A 17,972-nucleotide genomic window follows, 5' to 3' on the forward strand; every position below is an offset into this window, starting at 1 on the left:
ATTCCCTGTGTTCTTCAGCAAAGAAGTGTGTAACCCCGACATCGGAGGCCAGATCATCATGTGTCCACAGTGTGACAGACTCTGTCCCTTCTGGAAGCTCAACATCACCTGTGAGTCCTCCAAGGTGAGTGTTGTGGCTCCAGACATCACTCTGCACTATTCCCCACCCCCATCATCATTTACATCTGTAACAGACGAGCGGTCTCTCCTTTCCCTTGGGGTCATTCAGAGAGAATTTTTCAACATTCAGATGTGGGGGAATGGAGCAGGCCGTGCCCGTCGTGCTTGTCATGAACGGTGAAGTGGGGCTCTTAGTCTCGGGGGGTCTTGGTGAGGAGGCGGCGATGGCCAGGCAGGAGCTGCAACACAGCTCATCCAGGGACACCTGTAGGAGGCTCACAGACGGGGAGGCAGCCGAGCCCTGCCCCATTCCCCTCCAGGGTGTGCCAAGCCTGTGCTGGGTTTTTCAGACATCCTATTTGTCGATGTGTACTGGGCAGGTGTTCTGTAGATAAGGGTCCTTCAGATTGTACCTGGAAAGGGAATTGGAAGGCAGCGGTACGTGGGTGTGTACCACGTTTGTGAGGCAGCTGTACGTGGGTATGTACCACGTTTGGAAGGCAGCTGCATGTGGGCATGTACCACGTTTGTGAGGCAGCTGTATGTGGGTGTGTACCACGTTTGTGAGGCAGCAGTACGTGGGTGTGTACCACGTTTGTGAGGCAGCTGTACGTGGGTGTGTACCATGTTTGTGAGGCAGCTGTACGTGGGTGTGTACCATGTTTGTGAGGCAACTGTACGTGGGCATGTACCACGTTTGGAAGGCAGCTGCATGTGGGTGTGTACCACGTTTGGAAGGCAGTTGTGCATGAGTGGAGACCAACTACATTTGAAACCCAAGCGTGGCTTCATCATTTTCAGTAGCTGTTTTCCATGGCCTCTTTGGAGGCCACACCCCCTAGACTGCGGTGTTCTGATCGGGTCCCGCACCTGCACATGGAGCTATGTCTCCGTCCGGCCCTGTGTCCTGACGCAGCCTCTCGCGCTCCATGGACCCTGCCTGGCACCTGAGCTGGGCTGCTTTCAGAGTGGCCTCTTACTCTCTTCCCCAGCGTCCTCTTTTTCTTGAGTCTTAATTTCCACACATTGGCAAAAGCACCAGCACCCCTCACCCTCATCCCCAAACTGTGTTCTCTCCTGGGAGGGCCAGCACGTCCCTGCCTGAGCCTGGCCTGCTGGGGAGATGCCCTTTCTCCCTGCCCCTGTTTTTCCTCTGGTGCCCTGCTGTGTCCCTGCTGCCTTTCCCCAGAGAAATAGAGCTGAGGACACACAGGCCAGGTAGCTGCTTCAGTGCACATGGGCAAAAATGTCGGGACTGGCAGAGTGGCATCAGGAGGGAGACTGGCACGACGTCCAAGATGGGAGTGACCTTGGCCAAATCTTGTAGCTAGTGGCCTTGTCACCTGGGGGCCGTGTTTAGTGGGACCTTCTGTGTAGTTGCCAATGAAAGACAAGTGTCGCATGAGCAGACGGCCTGGGAGGATGGTTCCATGGAAGCCAAAGCGGAGATCAGAGAGACACGGGGTCTGTGGGTTCTCCCACCCTGGGGAGTAGCGGCTGCCTTTCCTAGCCACTGGCCTGTCTTCCCCACGCCCTATGCCTCGCACGCTGGCCGCTTTGTCTGGGGCCACGGTCGTGGAAGGTGCAGGAGACGGAGCAGTGCTCACACACAAAGCCCTAGGGCATCATGGCAGGGTCTCCCAGGAAGTCTCCAAGGACTGCCTTGGCCTACACATCCTGGCTGTGGCGGACACCTGCCTGTCACCCAGGAGGAGTCGTCATGGACTTGACAGCAGGTCTCAGGGACGGCGTTCTTGGGTGAGGTCCTCAGTGGAGGGCCTGCCTTGGACGGGAAGGGGAATCCGCTGCAAATATGCGAGATGGAAAGAACACAGGACAGCAAGTGCCGTCACTCCAGCCGCCCCCTGGGAAGAGATGCTGCTGGGAACTACAGTGGCTCTTCGGGGAAGGCTTGGGCTGGCATTGCGGACCAGCAGGGCATCCTGTATGGGCACCGGTTCAAGTCCCGGCTGCTCCACTTCCGATCCAGCTCCCTGCTAATGCATGTGGGAGAGCAGTGGAGGATGAGCTGAGCTGCCCTGCACCCACGTCGGAGACTGGAAAGAAACTCTTGGCTCTGGACTGGACAAGCTCTGGCCTTGGGGCCATTTGGGGAGTGAACCAGAAAGGGAAGATCTGTCTTGCTTCTCCTTTGGTCTCTGTAACTGCCTTTTAAATAAATAATTTTTTTTTAGTCAGTCAGGTCAGCTTGCTATGAAGAAGGGCGGCTGGGGTGGAGGTAGAGCTGGTTGGGAAGAAGCACAGATGGCAGCACAGGGCACGCCTTGCACGCGTCCGAGGCCTCGGGGGACGGATATGGACTCATCATGTCACTCTCCTGTCTTCCAGAAACTCTGTATCTTTGACAGTTTCGGGACCCTGATCTTCGCAGTGTTCATGGGAGTGTGGGGTAAGTTACTGTCACCAGTGGGGACACGGCTGCATCTTCAGGGCTGCGTCCCTGGGCTGCGCTGCCTGCCACGAGGGCTGAGTCCCTGGGCTGCGCTGGCCGCCACGAGGGCTGCGTCCCTGGGCTGCGCTGGCCTCCGTGAGGGCTGCATCCCTGGGACCGTCGTCTTTGTCCTCCTGCACAGCACACAGCTGGACAGGGTGACCCTGGAATCTCTCCAGGAGGGTCTGGGGGCAGCAGCCAAGCTCTCAGGTTTTCCCTCGAGGCTGGGCTGTCAACGGCCACTTCACCTGTACCTGCAGCTATGAACCTGAAACGGCTCTCTTAATGTTGTCCATGCTCTCGCAAGGTTGAGAAGCGAGGGCAGAGTATGTTCCCGGGGAGAGCTGGAGTGACCGCAGGCCCTTAGGAAGGCAGTGGGGGACAGCAGGTGTGGGGCAAAGCAGACAGGACGACAGGTGGGACTGTAGTGGGAGTACGCGGAGTACTGTGTGAGGGGCCCTCGGGGGACACATGCTGGCCTGCCCAGACTGCCTCCTCACTGTGGGCCTGTGCCCCTAACCACCAGCAGTGGGGAGTCGATAGACATCAACATCTTCACTCAAGGAATTCTGGCCTCCCTCATAAACCTTGACGTCACACTGGAGCTCAGTGAGCATGCCCAGAGCACCAGGAACCTTGGTGTCCCTGCAGACCCGCTGACCCTCTGTTGTCCGTCTCTCCTAGTCACCCTGTTCCTGGAGTTCTGGAAGCGGCGCCAGGCAGAACTGGAGTACGAGTGGGACACGGTGGAGCTGCAGCAGGAGGAGCAGCCGCGGCCCGAGTATGAAGCACAGTGCACCCACGTGGTGATTAACGAGATCACGCAGGTGCGCCCCTGCTGGGGGCTGGTCCACCAGGCTCCCCGTGGAGCAGCCAGGGCCCGAGCACAAAGCACAGTGCACCCACTGGTGATCAGGAATCAGCAGGTGCGCCCTTGCTGGGGGCTGCCAGGCTCCCCGTGGAGCAGCCAGGCCCCGAGTACAAAGCACAGTGCACCCACTGGTTATCAGGGGTCACGCAGGTGTGTCCTTGCCGGGGGCTGGTCCACCAGGCTCCCCGTGGCATCCCCCGGGGCTCTCAGCAGCTCACTGGGTGTCCTGTTCATGTTGCGCATGTAGTAGAGACGCAGCCCTTTTCCAGACTAACAGTGAAAACTGTACGTCCTTGGAAGTTGCCTGCACTCGCGGGATATGTACAGCCGGGGCAGAGGGATCCGCATGCAGGCTGCTCCGGCCACAGAAGTGCCTCTGAAGGTGTCCCCAGATGCAGGCTTCCTGCATGGGGACCAAGCCGTCCAGGGTGCAGCCCCTAGGTGAGCTGCAGGGAGCATGGGAGCACCTTGGCTTGTAAACGGAAAAAATGCCAGTGAGCAGAAGCAGTTGGCATCATCTGCCATAACGAACATCCCACTCTTCCCTGAGACCAAGGTCAAGGTGTGCGCCCAGGAAGGAAGTGCTGTTGACCCAGCCACAGAAATCATAGCTGTGTGGAGCCCAGTGGCCATGTGCACTGGCCAGGCGGGCAGCAGCTGAGCCATGTAGGGGCTCTGTGATGGTGGCATAACCACCCATGGCCTGGACACAGTCGTTAGAACTGGGGGCACAGATGCCCAGTGCGTGCAGGTGTGTGGTCATTCCCACAGCCCAGAGGAGCTCAGCACAGCTGTCTCAAGCCGGTCATGGCAGACACACGGCTTGCTTCCCAGCTTGCACTCTGCACGCTGCTCCAGGGTCCATGCCCCTGCGGGGTGGTGTTGGTGTCAGGAGGCCACGCTTGCAGGTGCCTCCAGGGGGCGCAGGAGAACCATTCCTTCTTCACTCAGGAGGAAGAGCGCATCCCGTTCACCGCCTGGGGGAAGTGCATCCGCATCACGCTCTGCGCCAGCGCCGTCTTTTTCTGGGTAAGTCTGTGCAGAGTGCTCCCGGGGCGGATTGCTCACATACGCGTTCACATGGAGGAAGCTGGGAGAGGAGCCAGTGGTCCTATAGAGCTGTGTGGCTGTGGCAGAGGGCAGCTGTGGAGGGGCCAGGACGTCCGTGCTGCTCAGACCAGGGGTGCTAGATTCCCTAGTTCTGGGGAGACCAAATGGGGTAGGGCGTTCCCAGCAGCAGCACCCCAAACAAAACATCCCATGTGCCCATAACCCACGGGTGTCGCAGGAACTCGAGGAAGCCAGGGAAATCGGGTCGGCACAGGATCCTGGGGCTAGGTGGAATTTCTAATCAAAGCTCTGCTTTGAGATTTGATGGTGGCACTGGGAGACCGAGCCAGAGGTGGGAGAGCACTCTTCTCGCTGTCTCTAGTGATGTAAAAGCTGAGAGTTTTGTTTGCTGAAGCAGAGGCAGGTTGGAGCCCGGCACTGCAGTCCAGACGTGGGCCCACGGTGGTGATGCTTGGTGGCTGAGAATTGCCAACGCCACAGACACGTAGAGACGGTCCCCTACATGGAGCTGGCATACTTGTCAGCTGTCCGGGGAGAAAATACAGGTTAGAGCCATCCTTGGAGGTGTGTGCACTAATCAAGTCCAGGAACAGTTTTTTAAATAAAACATGAAAAGATACAAGTAAGCACTGATTGGTACACCAGTCCCAGCAGGCAAAAGGAGTTTCTAACTTAACAGCAGTAGAAGTTGCAGAGGATGAGATTTCAAGATCAACAAACTTAAAAGCTAAAGTTAAAACACCAAAGGAAACATCCTCTAAAAAAACAATTTTACTTGTTGAAAATCAGAGTTCCTGGGAGTGGGGGAAGACAGCGAGGTCTTCCCTTTGCTGGTTTACTTTACAGATGGTTGGAGCTAGGCTGCTCCAAAGCCAGGAGCCAGGAACCTCTCCTGGTCTCCCACACAGATTCTGGTGCCTGAATTCTTGGGCCATGCTCTGGACTTTCCCAGGCCACAAGCAGAGAGCTAGCTGGGAAGTAGAGCAGCCAGGACATGAGGCAGCGCCTGTGTGGGATGTTGGCAGCACAGAGGGAGAATTAGCCCGCAACACCATCATGCTAGTCTTAGGGTTAACATTTTTTTAATCTTTTTTAAAAATTTTACTTCTTTTGATTATTATTATTATTATTTTACGATACAGTTCCATAGGCCTGGGATTTCCCTTACCCTCCCCAAGTCCTCTTTCTCCCACACTGAGTTCCCCTGTAGTATGACTATAGCATAGTTCTTCATACACAGTCATATGTCTATCAGTGTGGGAATGGACGAAGGCAGAGAGTCCAGCATCCTGTTGTCAAGATATAGTTAGCAGTTTCATTGGGAGTCTGTCTTTGATCTGGAAGTAGAGGTGTATACTGCATTGTATCTTCACATCTGGCTATGATTATGATAGACTCCATTATGCAGTTGCTATACATCCCCTTAAATGAAAAGCCAAAAAACAAAATCACCAACAAGAAATAAAAAGAGATTAAAGAAATAAATTACTGAATAACTAATATGTCACTGAAGAAATGAAAAGCAATATCAAGAACCTTCTTGAAGAAAATGATGCTACTGTATGATCTAAAGAATTTAATGAGAAAGTGTTTTGAAGAGATGACACTAAAAACAAAAATCAAAATCCATGAGCTATAATTTCTGCTGATCTTTGTTGGAGAGATATGTCTCTTGTAGGTAACAAGTAGATAGGTTATGTGTTTTTATCATGTCTACTAATCAATGACATTTCATTGATGACTTTAAGCCATTTACATTCAGGGTTAATATGAATGGGTGGTAATTTAGTCCTGTCGTTTTAGCAATGAGTTGTTCATTGATTTAGTCTTATTGTTATTTTACTGGGATGTTGTACGCATTTGCCTTTGGTTTTGGTGGGCACTATTTTTCTTCTTTGTCAAGAGAACATTTTAAAGTTTCATTTGTAGGGCAGGTTTGGAAGAGGCAAATTCTTTTAACTTTCTTTACTGTGGAAGAATTTTATTTCATTTTCAAAGACAAAGGAAAGTTTTGCTGGGTGCGTTATCCTGGGCCGACAATATTTTGCTTTTAGGATCTGGAATATGTCACTCCATCTCTTCCTGCCTATAGAGTTTCCTGTGAGAGATCTCCTGTGAGTTTAATTGGCATTCCTTTATATGTCAGTGGATTTTTTCACGTGCACATTTAAGGATCTTTTCCTTTTGTTCAGTTGAAGAGAGCTGGATTATCATGTGTCGTGGTGAGGAACGCTTTTGATCAACCCTGTTGGGAGTTCTATGCCCCTCCTGGATATTTTTCTAGATTAGGGAAATTTTCCCTTATTATTTCATTGAATACATTTTTTATTTTTTTTTAAAGATTTATTCATTTTTATTGGAAAGCCAGATATACAGAGAGGAGGAGAGACAGAGAGGAAGATCCTCCGTCCGATGATTCACACCCCAAGTGAACCGCAACGGCCGGTGCTGCGCCGATCCAAAGCCGGGAACCTGGAACCTCTTCCAGGTCTCCCACGCGGGTGCAGTGTCCCAATGCATTGGGCCGTCCTCTACTGCTTTCCCAGGCCACAAGCAGGGAGCTGGATGGGAAGTGGAGCTGCCGGAATTAGAACCGGTGCCCATATGGGATCCCGGGGCGTTCAAGGCGAGGACTTTAGCTGCTAGGCCACGCCACCGGGCCCAATTGAATACATTTTTAATTCCAGCTTATCTTTCTGCACCTTCTGCATAACTCTTAAATTTGGCCTTTTAATAAATTCTTGGATACTTTTTTTAGCCTGACCCAGCTCTGCTTTCCAGCTTTTTGTTTGCTTCCCCCTGGTGACAGGAAATACCTTCCAATTCTGAGATTCTTTCTTCTGCCTCCTCCATTCCATTTTGGAGATTCTCTACTGTACTTTTAATTTGTTCCACTGTATTCTTCATTTCTGATATGTCAGCTTTCATTTGATTCATTTTCTGTGTGACATTCCTTGAATTCCTATATTACATGCTTCTCGTTGTTACAAACAAGTGTTTATAACAAGTGTTTTGAATTCTGTATCCTCCATTTTCTCAATGTATTCCTCGGTTAACGCTGAGGTTGGCAAGGGGTTTTTCTCGTTTGCAGGGGAGTCTTCAGTAATGCTCATTGTTTCTCTGTCTCTTCTTTTGCTCTTGGTCACTGTACTTCTGGTTATCAGATTCTTCTCCTTGGGGCGGGTTTCTAAGCTCTGTCACCCACAGGTCTACAGTTCGATTTTACTTATTGCGCTTGGTACACAGTCACTTGTGCCACTCCCTCTAGCAAGTTCCAGGTCTGGGCTCTTACGTTAGATTTCCATCATGGTCTCTGTAGCCCCAACTCCTGGCTCACCACTCACATTCCTGAGGTATTAATATGAGGCTGCACCATTGATTGTACAATTTTTCTCCCATTTCTGGTGGGAGGAGGTCCCAGGATTGGGGAGACACCAGGTGTCCTATATAGCTAGGTTGTTGGTGGTAATGATCTTGCAGGAACCTGTTGGCTGTTAGGTCTGAGGGCCACATGGACCTATTTTGACCAGTATGATGCCAACGTCATATTATTTTCCTGTGGGACCAGTGTAATGCACTGAGCTCAGTGAATTCATTCCCAGCTCAGCGCATGCACAGCTCACTGTTGTCCCTGCAGTCTTAAATTCTTTGCCACACTGTACGAAATGGTGCCTGATGTGCCACTACTAGAGTTCTTGGTCTGCTGACTGTTAGGTTTGAGGGCTACCCAGTCCTATCTTGGGTAGAACCTGTAGGATGCCACGTCATTGCAATTCATTGAGCCAGAAATGAGTTCCTTCCAAGCTTAGTGCATGCACCATTCTGTCCCATAGCCTTTGCCTCCCTACAGAAAATGACACCTGATTTGGCTCTCCTGGGGGATCTGGGCTGTGAAATTCACCCTATTCCCACACCATGCATCAGGGATCTGCCGCTCTGTCTCTGCTCCTGGTCAAATCAAACAGACCAGAAGGACGGGCAGTTCTCTGGGTTCACCTCCTGAGCTCCAGGTGAACGTCCATTCCCTTGTTGCTGGTGGAGTTCTGGCTTCTGGTGGAGTTCAGATCGCTGACTGCTGAATGCTGCAGGGCTATCAGTCACTGCAGCACCACACCATTGTATCCGCTGCTTTCCCGTGTCTGTCGGTCTCCAGGCACCCCTCTGCTGTTGTTCTGTCCTCTCCTATTTCCTGGAATGTGCCCTCTCTGCTTCACACCGGCTGATGTTTCTCCATCTGTTTAAACGTGTCCTCACCCTATTCTGCCATCTTGATTCTCCCTAGGATTAACATTAAACCCAGAGGGAGCGGGTGCTCAGCCTGGCAGCCCAACACATCCTGTCTTTCAGATCCTGCTGATCATCGCCTCGGTGATCGGGATCATCGTGTACAGGCTGTCGGTGTTCATCGTCTTCTCTGCCCAGCTGCCCAAGACCCTCAATGGAACAGAGGCCATCCAGAAGTACCTGACCCCACAGACGGCCACGTCTATCACCGCCTCCATCATCAGCTTCATCATCATTATGATCCTGAATACCATCTATGAGAAGGTGGCCATCATGATCACCAACTTCGGTGAGGCCCTGGGGAGGGGCAGACTGTCTGGGTGAGGTCCTGGGCAGGGTGGACAGTCCTAGGTGAGGCCCTGGGTGGGGTGAGGCCCTGGGGAGGAGCGGATGGTCTCGGGTGAGGTCCTGGGCAGGGTGGACGGTCCTGGGTGGGGCTGTGTGTTCCTGGATGAGAAATGCATCGTGTGCGGCTTCATAGCCATCAAAGAAGCAGGGACGCCCACTGCCCCATGCCGGCTCCCTGTGAGGTCAGTGCTGAGTCACATTTCAGGGACACAGGCTGGGGCATCTGGCTGCTGAGGACAGGTCGTGGCTGTCTCTATAGCCTGTAAGGGGACAGGCTCCCGGATCCAGCAGCCAGGGCAAGCAGGACGTGGCCATGTGTCTCCCAGACTTGCTGGCTCTGTCATCTTCAGTAAGTTTTCTTCTCCCTGGCCAGTGTCCTGGGCAGCCACTTAAGCACTTAGTGTCCCTGTCCTGCCCAGGCGCAGCGCCACGCTCTCCTGTGCCATGAACATGGGTGCCCTGGCACCGGAGCAGCCCTGTCCTGCCCCTGCTCGGTGCCATCCTCCCCAGTGTTCCCTGGACTCAGCACCGCCCTCCCCTAGCCCCAGCTCAGCCCTGTCCTGCCCCGGCTCAGCCCTGTCCTGCCCTGGCTCAGCCCTGTCCTGCCCCAGCTCAGCCCTGTCCTGCCCCGGCTCAGCCCTGTGCTGCCCTGGCTCAGCCCTGTCCTGCCCCAGCTCAGCCCTGTCCTGCCCTGGCTCAGTGCCTCCCTCCACTGGCCCCATTGCGGCCCTGTGCTGCCCCGGCTCAGCGCTGCCCTCCCCTGGCCCCAGTGCAGCCCTGTGCTGCCCCAGCTCAGCCCTGTGCTGCCCCGGCTCAGGCTGCCCTCCCCTGTATCTCACAGAGCTGCCCAGGACACAGACCGACTATGAGAACAGCCTCACCATGAAGATGTTCCTGTTCCAGTTCGTGAATTACTACTCCTCTTGCTTCTACATCGCCTTCTTCAAGGGCAAATTTGTGGGCTATCCCGGGGACCCTGTCTACTGGCTGGGAAAGTACAGGAACGAGGAGGTGCGGATGGGCCGCTGGGGGCTGTCCTTTGTGGTCCGTGCCTTCCTTCTTGTGTAGGCTTGGGCAGGAGAACAAGCAGAAACCCAGGGTGGACGGGCGTGCTGCAAACCATAAGCGGGGCTGCCTTTGTGGCGTTGCAGTGTGACCCTGGCGGCTGCCTCCTGGAACTCACCACTCAGTTGACGATCATCATGGGCGGGAAGGCCATCTGGAATAACATCCAAGAAGTGCTACTCCCGTGAGTGCTGGCTGGCGGGGCTCGGGGGAAAGGGGCGGGCAGAGCGCTGAGAAGCTCCCCTGGCCTCCCTTGGCCTCCCTGTCCCCGTCACTGCTGGGCCAGCGGGAGGGAGTGCCTAGAAGCCCCCGCTGGCCTGCCCTGGCCTCCCTGTCCCACCCGGGCCTCCCCGTGGCTGCTGGGCTCTGCTCTCTGCTGGACCATCTCCCTCTCCTGCTTGGCATCGCTCAGCTGTTCCTCAGGGGGCAGCCCTGGTCTGGGGCACAGGGTAGTTCTGCCTCCTGCTTTCCGTAGCTCTGGGGCGTGGGTACGGCACACTGCAGCGTCTGACCTCTGGTTATTTGCATCCTGGAAGGACTCTTTGGAATGCTGGGAAGAGATGAACAAGTTGACTGACCAGAGGAGGGGACAGTGGCGTGGAGGGGGTGGCAGCGGCTGCTCCGTTGACCCTGGCCAGGGTCCGCAGTGCTGCTTTACAGCATGTCTGGCTGCGAGGCCCGCAGGCCGCCTGGTGGTCGGTGCCGAGTGTGCAGGGCTCAGGCCTCACCCTGGACACGCACGTTCTGACCTGCCACCCGATTCCTCGGCAGGTGGATCATGAACCTGATCGGCCGGTATCACTCGGTCTCGGGATCGGACGACCTGACCCCGCGCTGGGAGCAGGACTACCACCTGCAGGCCATGAGCACGCTGGGGCTCTTCTATGAGTACCTTGAAATGAGTAAGTGGTCAGTGTAGCTCTTAGGTCAGTGTGCGGAGCTTGGGCGGCCAGCAGGGGGCGCACAGTAACTAACTGCGTATCCAGTGCGGCAGAGACTGTAGGACCACTCATGAGCTGGCCACGTGTGGCCGTGTCAGTGTGTGTTCCCAGCTCGGGGTGTACAACCATGCAGAGTCGGTCCGGTCCACGCAGGCACAGCTGCTGGTCCGTGCAGTTGGGCACCAGTCACTGCAGAGGGAGACCTACAGGGGCATGACTACATGCCCCCTGGCAGGTGTCATGTCTGTCTGGGGCCTGCTGGTTTCTGCCCCCAAGTGACCTCAGGGACTGGGGACCCTTCCTTCCAGCATGAGCCAGCTGGAACCCCGTCCTCCCCAAGGTGTGTCATCCTGAGTGTCTCCTCCGCCACGCTGCAGCTGCGAGTGGGTCTCGCTGGAGTGGGTGTGTTCACACCCTTTGTTACGCATGGCATTCTGATTCTGATTGGAGGGCTAAGAGTTCGCAAGCTCTGTGTCTGCTCTCTCAGCTCAGCACTGATTGAATGATAGATTTAGGGTATTTTTAAGCTTAGAATAGAAATGAGGGGCACGCAGTGGGGGTGGTGGGCCTCGTATGCATGCGTGAGGATTGGTGTGTATACAGAGGCAGCCCCAGGGTTGCCCTTTGAGGTCTGCAGATAGAGGCAGCGTTTACTCATTCACATTCTATAGATGAAATAATTGCTTTTAAAAATATGCGTTGGGCACGCAACACAGCGGCTGCCCTCCGTGAGCCAGAGCTTGGCTGCGGCCTCTTCCGCCCGCTGCTCTGCCGCAGCCTGGAACCTGCGGGAAGTTCGTCTTGGCTTCCTTACCTTTCGTGACCTGGTTTGATTGGGGCAGAGCCTCACGCCTGAGGCGGATTCGCCGTGTGTCCTCCTCTGCAAGGTATTCCCGCAGTTCCGAAGTGAGTCATAACTGAAGCATCTTAGGGAGCCCTCCGCGGCATTTATGCCAGCGCCCTTCGGCTGGAAGCTGGTACTTTAGCCCCACTTCAGCGGGGGTGGAGGGAAGTTATTTTTCTGCAGTTGATTGGCTACATGAGAGAAAAGATAGACAGCCCTGCTTTGGGGAGGGGTTGGCAAGACTTGGGATCGCAGCCTGATTCCAGTAGCTATGAGGTGGAACAGCAACTGGTGTCCAGATTGACCAAGATTGTCATCCCATTCGGTGAGTGACGCAGTACCGACTGGGCGAGCACCGTGAGCATCCCTGTATGTGCAGCCCGTGCCCGGGGCCCTGCCCTGAGCGAGGCTGCCCGTGTGTGCAACCCGTGCCCGGGGCCCTGCCCTGAGCGAGCCTGCCCGTGTGTGCAGCCCGTGCCCGGGGCCCTGCCCTGAGCGAGCCTGCCCGTGTGTGCAGCCCGTGCCCGGGGCCCTGCCCTGAGCGAGCCTGCCCGTGTGTGCAGCCCGTGCCCGGGGCCCTGCCCTGAGCGAGCCTGCCCGTGTGTGCAGCCCGTGCCCGGGGCCCTGCCCTGAGCGAGGCTGCCCGTGTGTGCAGCCCGTGCCCGGGGCCCTGCCCTGAGCGAGCCTGCCCGTGTGTGCAGCCCGTGCCCGGGGCCCTGCCCTGAGCGAGGCTGCCCGTGTGTGCAGCCCGTGCCCGGGGCCCTGCCCTGAGCGAGGCCTACCTGTGATCTGCTCCTGCCTGGACCAGAGCAATTGCCTCCCAGGTCCACGTCTAGGAATGACCTTAGTCAGTGTCCTACACACCCACAGCCCCACCTCCCCTCCTACTGCCACCTTCCTCTTTCCTCCAGCTTCATCCAGCTCGGGGCCACACCTCCAGGTCGGCCACACTACTGCTCTGGGCTCCCAGGGCCCTGCCCCAGCCTCCATCCAGCTGTTGTTTCTGCCTTTCCCGGTTGTGGAGGCCTCGGCTCTCCCCACAGCCGCTCTGTGCTTTGCCTCCCACACCAGCAGCCCTTGTGCGTACCTGGGCCAGGCAGCCAGCATGCTGGACAGAATCCGAGGCGGGGTCGGTGGTGGCTCCTAGGTCCTGTGCGCTCTAGCCTGCAGTGACCAAGCTGGGAAACCCGTGTGGTGTCAGCTGACTCACGTGCTCTCCCCACCTGGCTCTGGGAGGCTGTTTTCCGTTTAAACTTTGCAATTCTTACTCTTGTGTGGATTTCCCACTATCCCACAAGGCTTTGGGTAACTTGATATGCACCATGTTTGGGCCTGGCTCTGACATCAGGGCACACACAGGCCACCTAGGGACAGCACTCGCCAGCTTGCACGGCGGACCCTGCCCACACCTACATGTGGCTGTGCCACGCCTGGCTCTGAGGCTGAGTGTTGATTTCCAGTGAGGCGGCTGACAGCAGACGCCAGCGTCACCACCGGTCGCTGGCAGGGTAGCCGCAGCAGCTCCAGCCCTCGACTGACCATGAATGCCTGCACAGCGGGCCAGTCCTGCCAGCCCAGCACCATCCCTGCTTGTGTCTGAGCAGTCCAGCCACAGGGCCCATCAGCCTTGTTCCCATTAGGGGAACACCAGAGACACGGAGCCCTCAGCCAGCTGCGGTACTGCCCTGCTGGCAAAGCAGAGGAGCATCCAGCAGATTGTGCGGGAGCGTGCGGGCGGGCCAGGCAGACGAGGGAGGTGGGGGGAAGGGAAGGGTCAGGGGACCGTTAGGTAAGGCTCTCGGCCTGCTGGGGATACTGCAGTGGGTGAGGTGAGGGTTTTCTGGAGGGAAGGAAGAGAGGCAGGGACGCCGGTGGTCTTTCTGGTAGCTTCCTGCTGGACAGGGCGTCATCTTGGGGGTCTAAGGACCATTTCCCCTGGGGCCTGGAGGTCAGCAGGTGTTGAGAGGAGGGCTTTCTGGTGTCCTGGAGGACGACCAGGGTTCTAACTGCTCCTGGGTGCTGGCTCAGGTAAGAGAAGCCTTCCTCTCAGAGAAACCCACAGGGCCAGCAAGGTGAGAGGCTGAGGAGCACGTGAGGCTGTGGCAAGGGAGCTGGTCTCCACAGAGAGCACCCCGAGAAGGACCTGCCCCATGGCTCCCCGAGGGCCTTCCTACAGCGACTCGGTCACTGTGCAGCACCCTGACTCGCTGGTTGGCATGTCAGTCTTGGGGGTCAATGCAGAGCTGCCCTGCGCGGTGTCTGCAGGTCTTAGCCATCAGGGGAGGACTCTGGCTGCTGCGTCCGGCCGTCTCTGGGAGGCCTGCAAAGTCAGCTGTGAACTGCTGTGCGAGGGCCTGGGCCTTCCCAGGGCAGCCCAGACGTGGCCAGTATTACCATCTCCAGGGAACAGCTGCTGCTGTAGGACTGTGGCACAGTGGGGCATCACGTCCAGAAACTACTGTTAGCTCAGCAGGAGGCTGCTGATGGAGCAGTGCTTATAGGGAACGAGGGAGGGCCACAGGTGGACGCATGGTGGCGGGACCCAAGGGCTTGAGCCATTGCATGGTACCTCCTGGGCTGGGCATTAGCAGGGAGCTGGATCAGAAGCGGAGGGGCCAGGGTCATGAGAGTTTTACAGCTTTTTATTCCAGGTTATCACCCCGAGTGAGGTCAGCGTTCCAAGCAGAGTGAGGACACGTTCAGGAGCCAAGGCGGAGGCCACCCTGTGAGAAGAGAAGGGAGAGCGGGAAGAGGGGAGAGACAGAGGAGAGAGGTGTCAGTAAAAAGGAGAGGGCAGAGAGCCAAGACAGCAGAAGGAGGGGAGAGAGGAGACTGGAGGGAGGAGAGAGAAGCAGGGAGGAGATGCATAGAGGACAGAGAAAGGAGAGGAATTAGGAGAGGGTAGAGTGGAGAGAGAGACGGGAGGAATCAGAGAGACACATTAGAAGAGACAGCAGGGCTCAGGGTCTCGGTGACCTTAGGTGAGCTCCTGCCCGGGTGCAGCACCCAGAAATGTTAGGGGAATTAACCAGGAGGACAGTCAGGGACCAGAACCCATCTGCGGCATGGGGTGGAGCAGAGCCTGAGAGCAGGAGCCTGCTGCTGGAGTGGGGACACAGGGGGAGGCAGGGCGGAAACCCCCCAGGCTGGGAGCCGCAGCGTGGGGCAGAGCAGTGGGGCTTCCAGGGGAGTCAGAGGAGCCAGCTCCCGGCTGGGGCATGGCGGGGCGGGGCAGTCTCTTCTGGGCTGTTAGGGTGGGGTGCAAGGACAGGGGTGGTCAGCGAGGAATGGGTGGCTAGCACGCGTGGGAGATGTGCCATTCAGGCACACACGCCAGTGCAGACGGCCCCGTGGGTCACAGCTTCCGGACATGGCCACTTGCTTCACCGTGTCTCTGGCATCTGTTGTGACCTGGCTTCCTGAAGTCCCACACATGTGATGTCCCCCCTCCTGGTCTCTTGTGCGCAGCGTCTCCCAGCACGGTCAGCTCCACGCTGAGCTGGAGTTGTCTGCCGGGCCTCCCTCCCCCGCATCCATGTCTGTGTGGGAATCCATCCCTGCTGTCGTCATCTCAGATGTCCACAGGCCCTTCCACCTGCGCATCCGTGATGTGTGTGTGTCCGTTCCATTGACAGTTATTCAGTTTGGCTTCGTCACCTTATTTGTGGCCTCTTTCCCACTGGCCCCCCTGCTGGCCCTGGTGAACAACATCCTGGAGATCAGAGTGGACGCGTGGAAGCTGACCACCCAGTACAGGCGCTTGGTGCCAGAGAAAACCCGGGACATTGGCGCGTGGCAGCCCATCATGCAAGGAATAGCCATTCTGGCCGTGGTGACCAACGTGAGTAGACACATCAGGCTGCCTGGGCCTGGCGATCAGTTGAGAGGAGCCGGCAGTCTGCTCGTGCCGCACGGAGGCCCTCTGCACACCGCAGCAGGTCTCAAAGCCGCCGAGCTGTGGAGGGAGGAACGTTTAGTCCGTTGGAGTCCAGGAAAGGCCGCAGCCTCCTGTCCCACCCCACAACCCCTGGGCAAGTGCAGACACACACAGACATGTCCACGTCCCGGGGAGTGGCGGAGCTGTTCTGGCCAGGTGGATTTTGCAGCAGGAAAGCCCCCAGTTGCCGTTCTTGTGTGCTGCTCCGTGGCCTCACCGTGTGGCTCAGCCGGATGTCCAGGCAGGTCCACACCATGCCCTGGACATGGCTGATCTTCCGCTCCGTCATGAGAGGCTCGCGGGCTCCATTCACGCACAGAGCTTCGGGTTCAAAGTCCTCCTTCCCGCACCAGGCTTACACACTGGCTGTCTGAAGCCTGCCTCGCAGTCATTCAGAACCTCGACCCTCTTGCAGACACTAGGTCTGACAGAACTGGCCCCACTGGGGAGCTGTTTGGGGAACATCTCAGAGAAAACCTTGCACCCCACATGTTTAAAGCTGCTTGCTCTGGTAGAGCCACAAGCCCATGTGAGTCCCCAGGACTGAGCAGCGGGCCCTCGTGGGCTTGTCCAGGCAGGTTCAGCTAGTGCAGGAGGCAGCGTCTGAATCGGACACTAATTAAATTCAGATAAAAATTCAGTTTACAGTTCTGTTTTTATGAATAGCAGTAGAAATCAGTTTCATATCCTTTGGTTACTCCACAATTACCTAGAGCCATTTTTTCCCATAATATTGACTTCTCTGTGACTGTGAACGTCTTCTAACTGCTGTACAGTTTGAGTCAAGAAGCATTTACTGGTTAACTGGAGCTGCAGGCTGGCTTCAGACACGCCAGTATCCTTAGATGGGAAGGAGAACCCGCTCCACTGTAAATCACGTCTCATAGAGTGATGGAGGTTTCTAGAACGGGCTTGGTGATACGGCAGCTCTGGCCTCACAGCTCTGCCCCTGCACCGCTTCCTCGCTCTGCCCGGCAGCCCTGGCCTCACAGCTCTTCCCCGCTCTGCCCGGCAGCCCTGGCCTCACAGCTCTTCCCCGCTCTGCCCGGCAGCCCTGGCCTCACAGCTCTTCCGCGCTCTGCCCGGCAGCCCTGGCCTCACAGCTCTTCCCCGCTCTGCCCGGCAGCCCTGGCCTCACAGCTCTTCCCCGCTCTGCCCGGCAGCCCTGGCCCACGCCTCCTTTCTTGTTCCCCTCACAGGCCATGATCATTGCTTTCACGTCAGACATGATTCCCCGCCTGGTGTATTACTGGTCCTTCTCCGTCCCGCCGTACGGGAACCACACTGACTACACCATGGAGGGTTACATCAACAACACCCTCTCCTACTTCAACATCGCCGACTTCAGAAACAGAAGCAAGGGAAACCCGTACACGGGGCTCGGGAACTACACCACGTGCAGGCAAGTCCCGCTGTGGAATGTGTGCTTTCCCTTGCAGGGCTTCCCTTGGCGTCACTTGACCAGTTGCTTTGTTCTCAGGGATGAGAAATTAAAGTTAACAGAGCCAGGGTTAGAATTCTCAGTCCCGTTCAGAAGGCTACCGTTGCGGCCGGCGTGCCCGAGGCCTGGGGACGCCCCGGGCTGCCACTGACATGCAGCCTGAAGCCAGAGGAACAACAGCAGCCCTGTCACACGCAGACATGGAAGATCAGAGACGCAACATTTTACCCAGCTTTTCTTCTCATGAGCACATGGAACATTCCCTCGGGTAGATGATATTGATAGGCCTCTAAACAAGTCCAGAAAAAAAAAACTATATATTCTGTGTCTTCCCTGAGCACAGTGGAAAAAGGCTAGAAATCGACAGTATAAACCTCAGAGAGTGTGCAAATAGAGCAGGTTGAGTAACCACTGGACAGGTGAAGTCAAAAGGGAAATTTAAAAATTTTTGAAGTAAAAATAGAGTACAGTGCGTCTGAACCTGTGGGATTCAGCACAAAGAGGGCAGAGTGTAGCAGTAAGTTCCTCAGAGGGAAAAATAATAACCTAAAAATATGAAAAAGATAAAACTGGCATTTAGCTAGAGGAAGCCAGGCAG

At 56.2% G+C, this 17,972-nt stretch overlaps 1 protein-coding gene across 2 annotated transcripts in view; it reads left to right on the forward strand.

Moving 5' to 3' along the window:
- Positions 1–17,972, forward strand: part of ANO6 (anoctamin 6) — an 87,637-nt gene that overhangs the window by 65,346 nt on the left and 4,319 nt on the right. For both annotated transcript variants that reach the window (XM_058655752.1, XM_058655753.1), the window contains 10 exons: positions 19–124; positions 2,470–2,530; positions 3,257–3,399; positions 4,395–4,472; positions 8,862–9,087; positions 9,988–10,157; positions 10,298–10,395; positions 10,983–11,113; positions 15,632–15,837; positions 17,133–17,335. In XM_058655752.1, the coding sequence (XP_058511735.1) occupies positions 19–124; positions 2,470–2,530; positions 3,257–3,399; positions 4,395–4,472; positions 8,862–9,087; positions 9,988–10,157; positions 10,298–10,395; positions 10,983–11,113; positions 15,632–15,837; positions 17,133–17,335 (1,422 nt within the window). The remainder of the gene's footprint in view (positions 1–18; positions 125–2,469; positions 2,531–3,256; positions 3,400–4,394; positions 4,473–8,861; positions 9,088–9,987; positions 10,158–10,297; positions 10,396–10,982; positions 11,114–15,631; positions 15,838–17,132; positions 17,336–17,972) is intronic.

This window comes from Ochotona princeps, chromosome 27, assembly GCF_030435755.1.
Source record: "Ochotona princeps isolate mOchPri1 chromosome 27, mOchPri1.hap1, whole genome shotgun sequence".
In the NCBI taxonomy this organism is placed as follows: Eukaryota; Metazoa; Chordata; class Mammalia; order Lagomorpha; family Ochotonidae; genus Ochotona; species Ochotona princeps.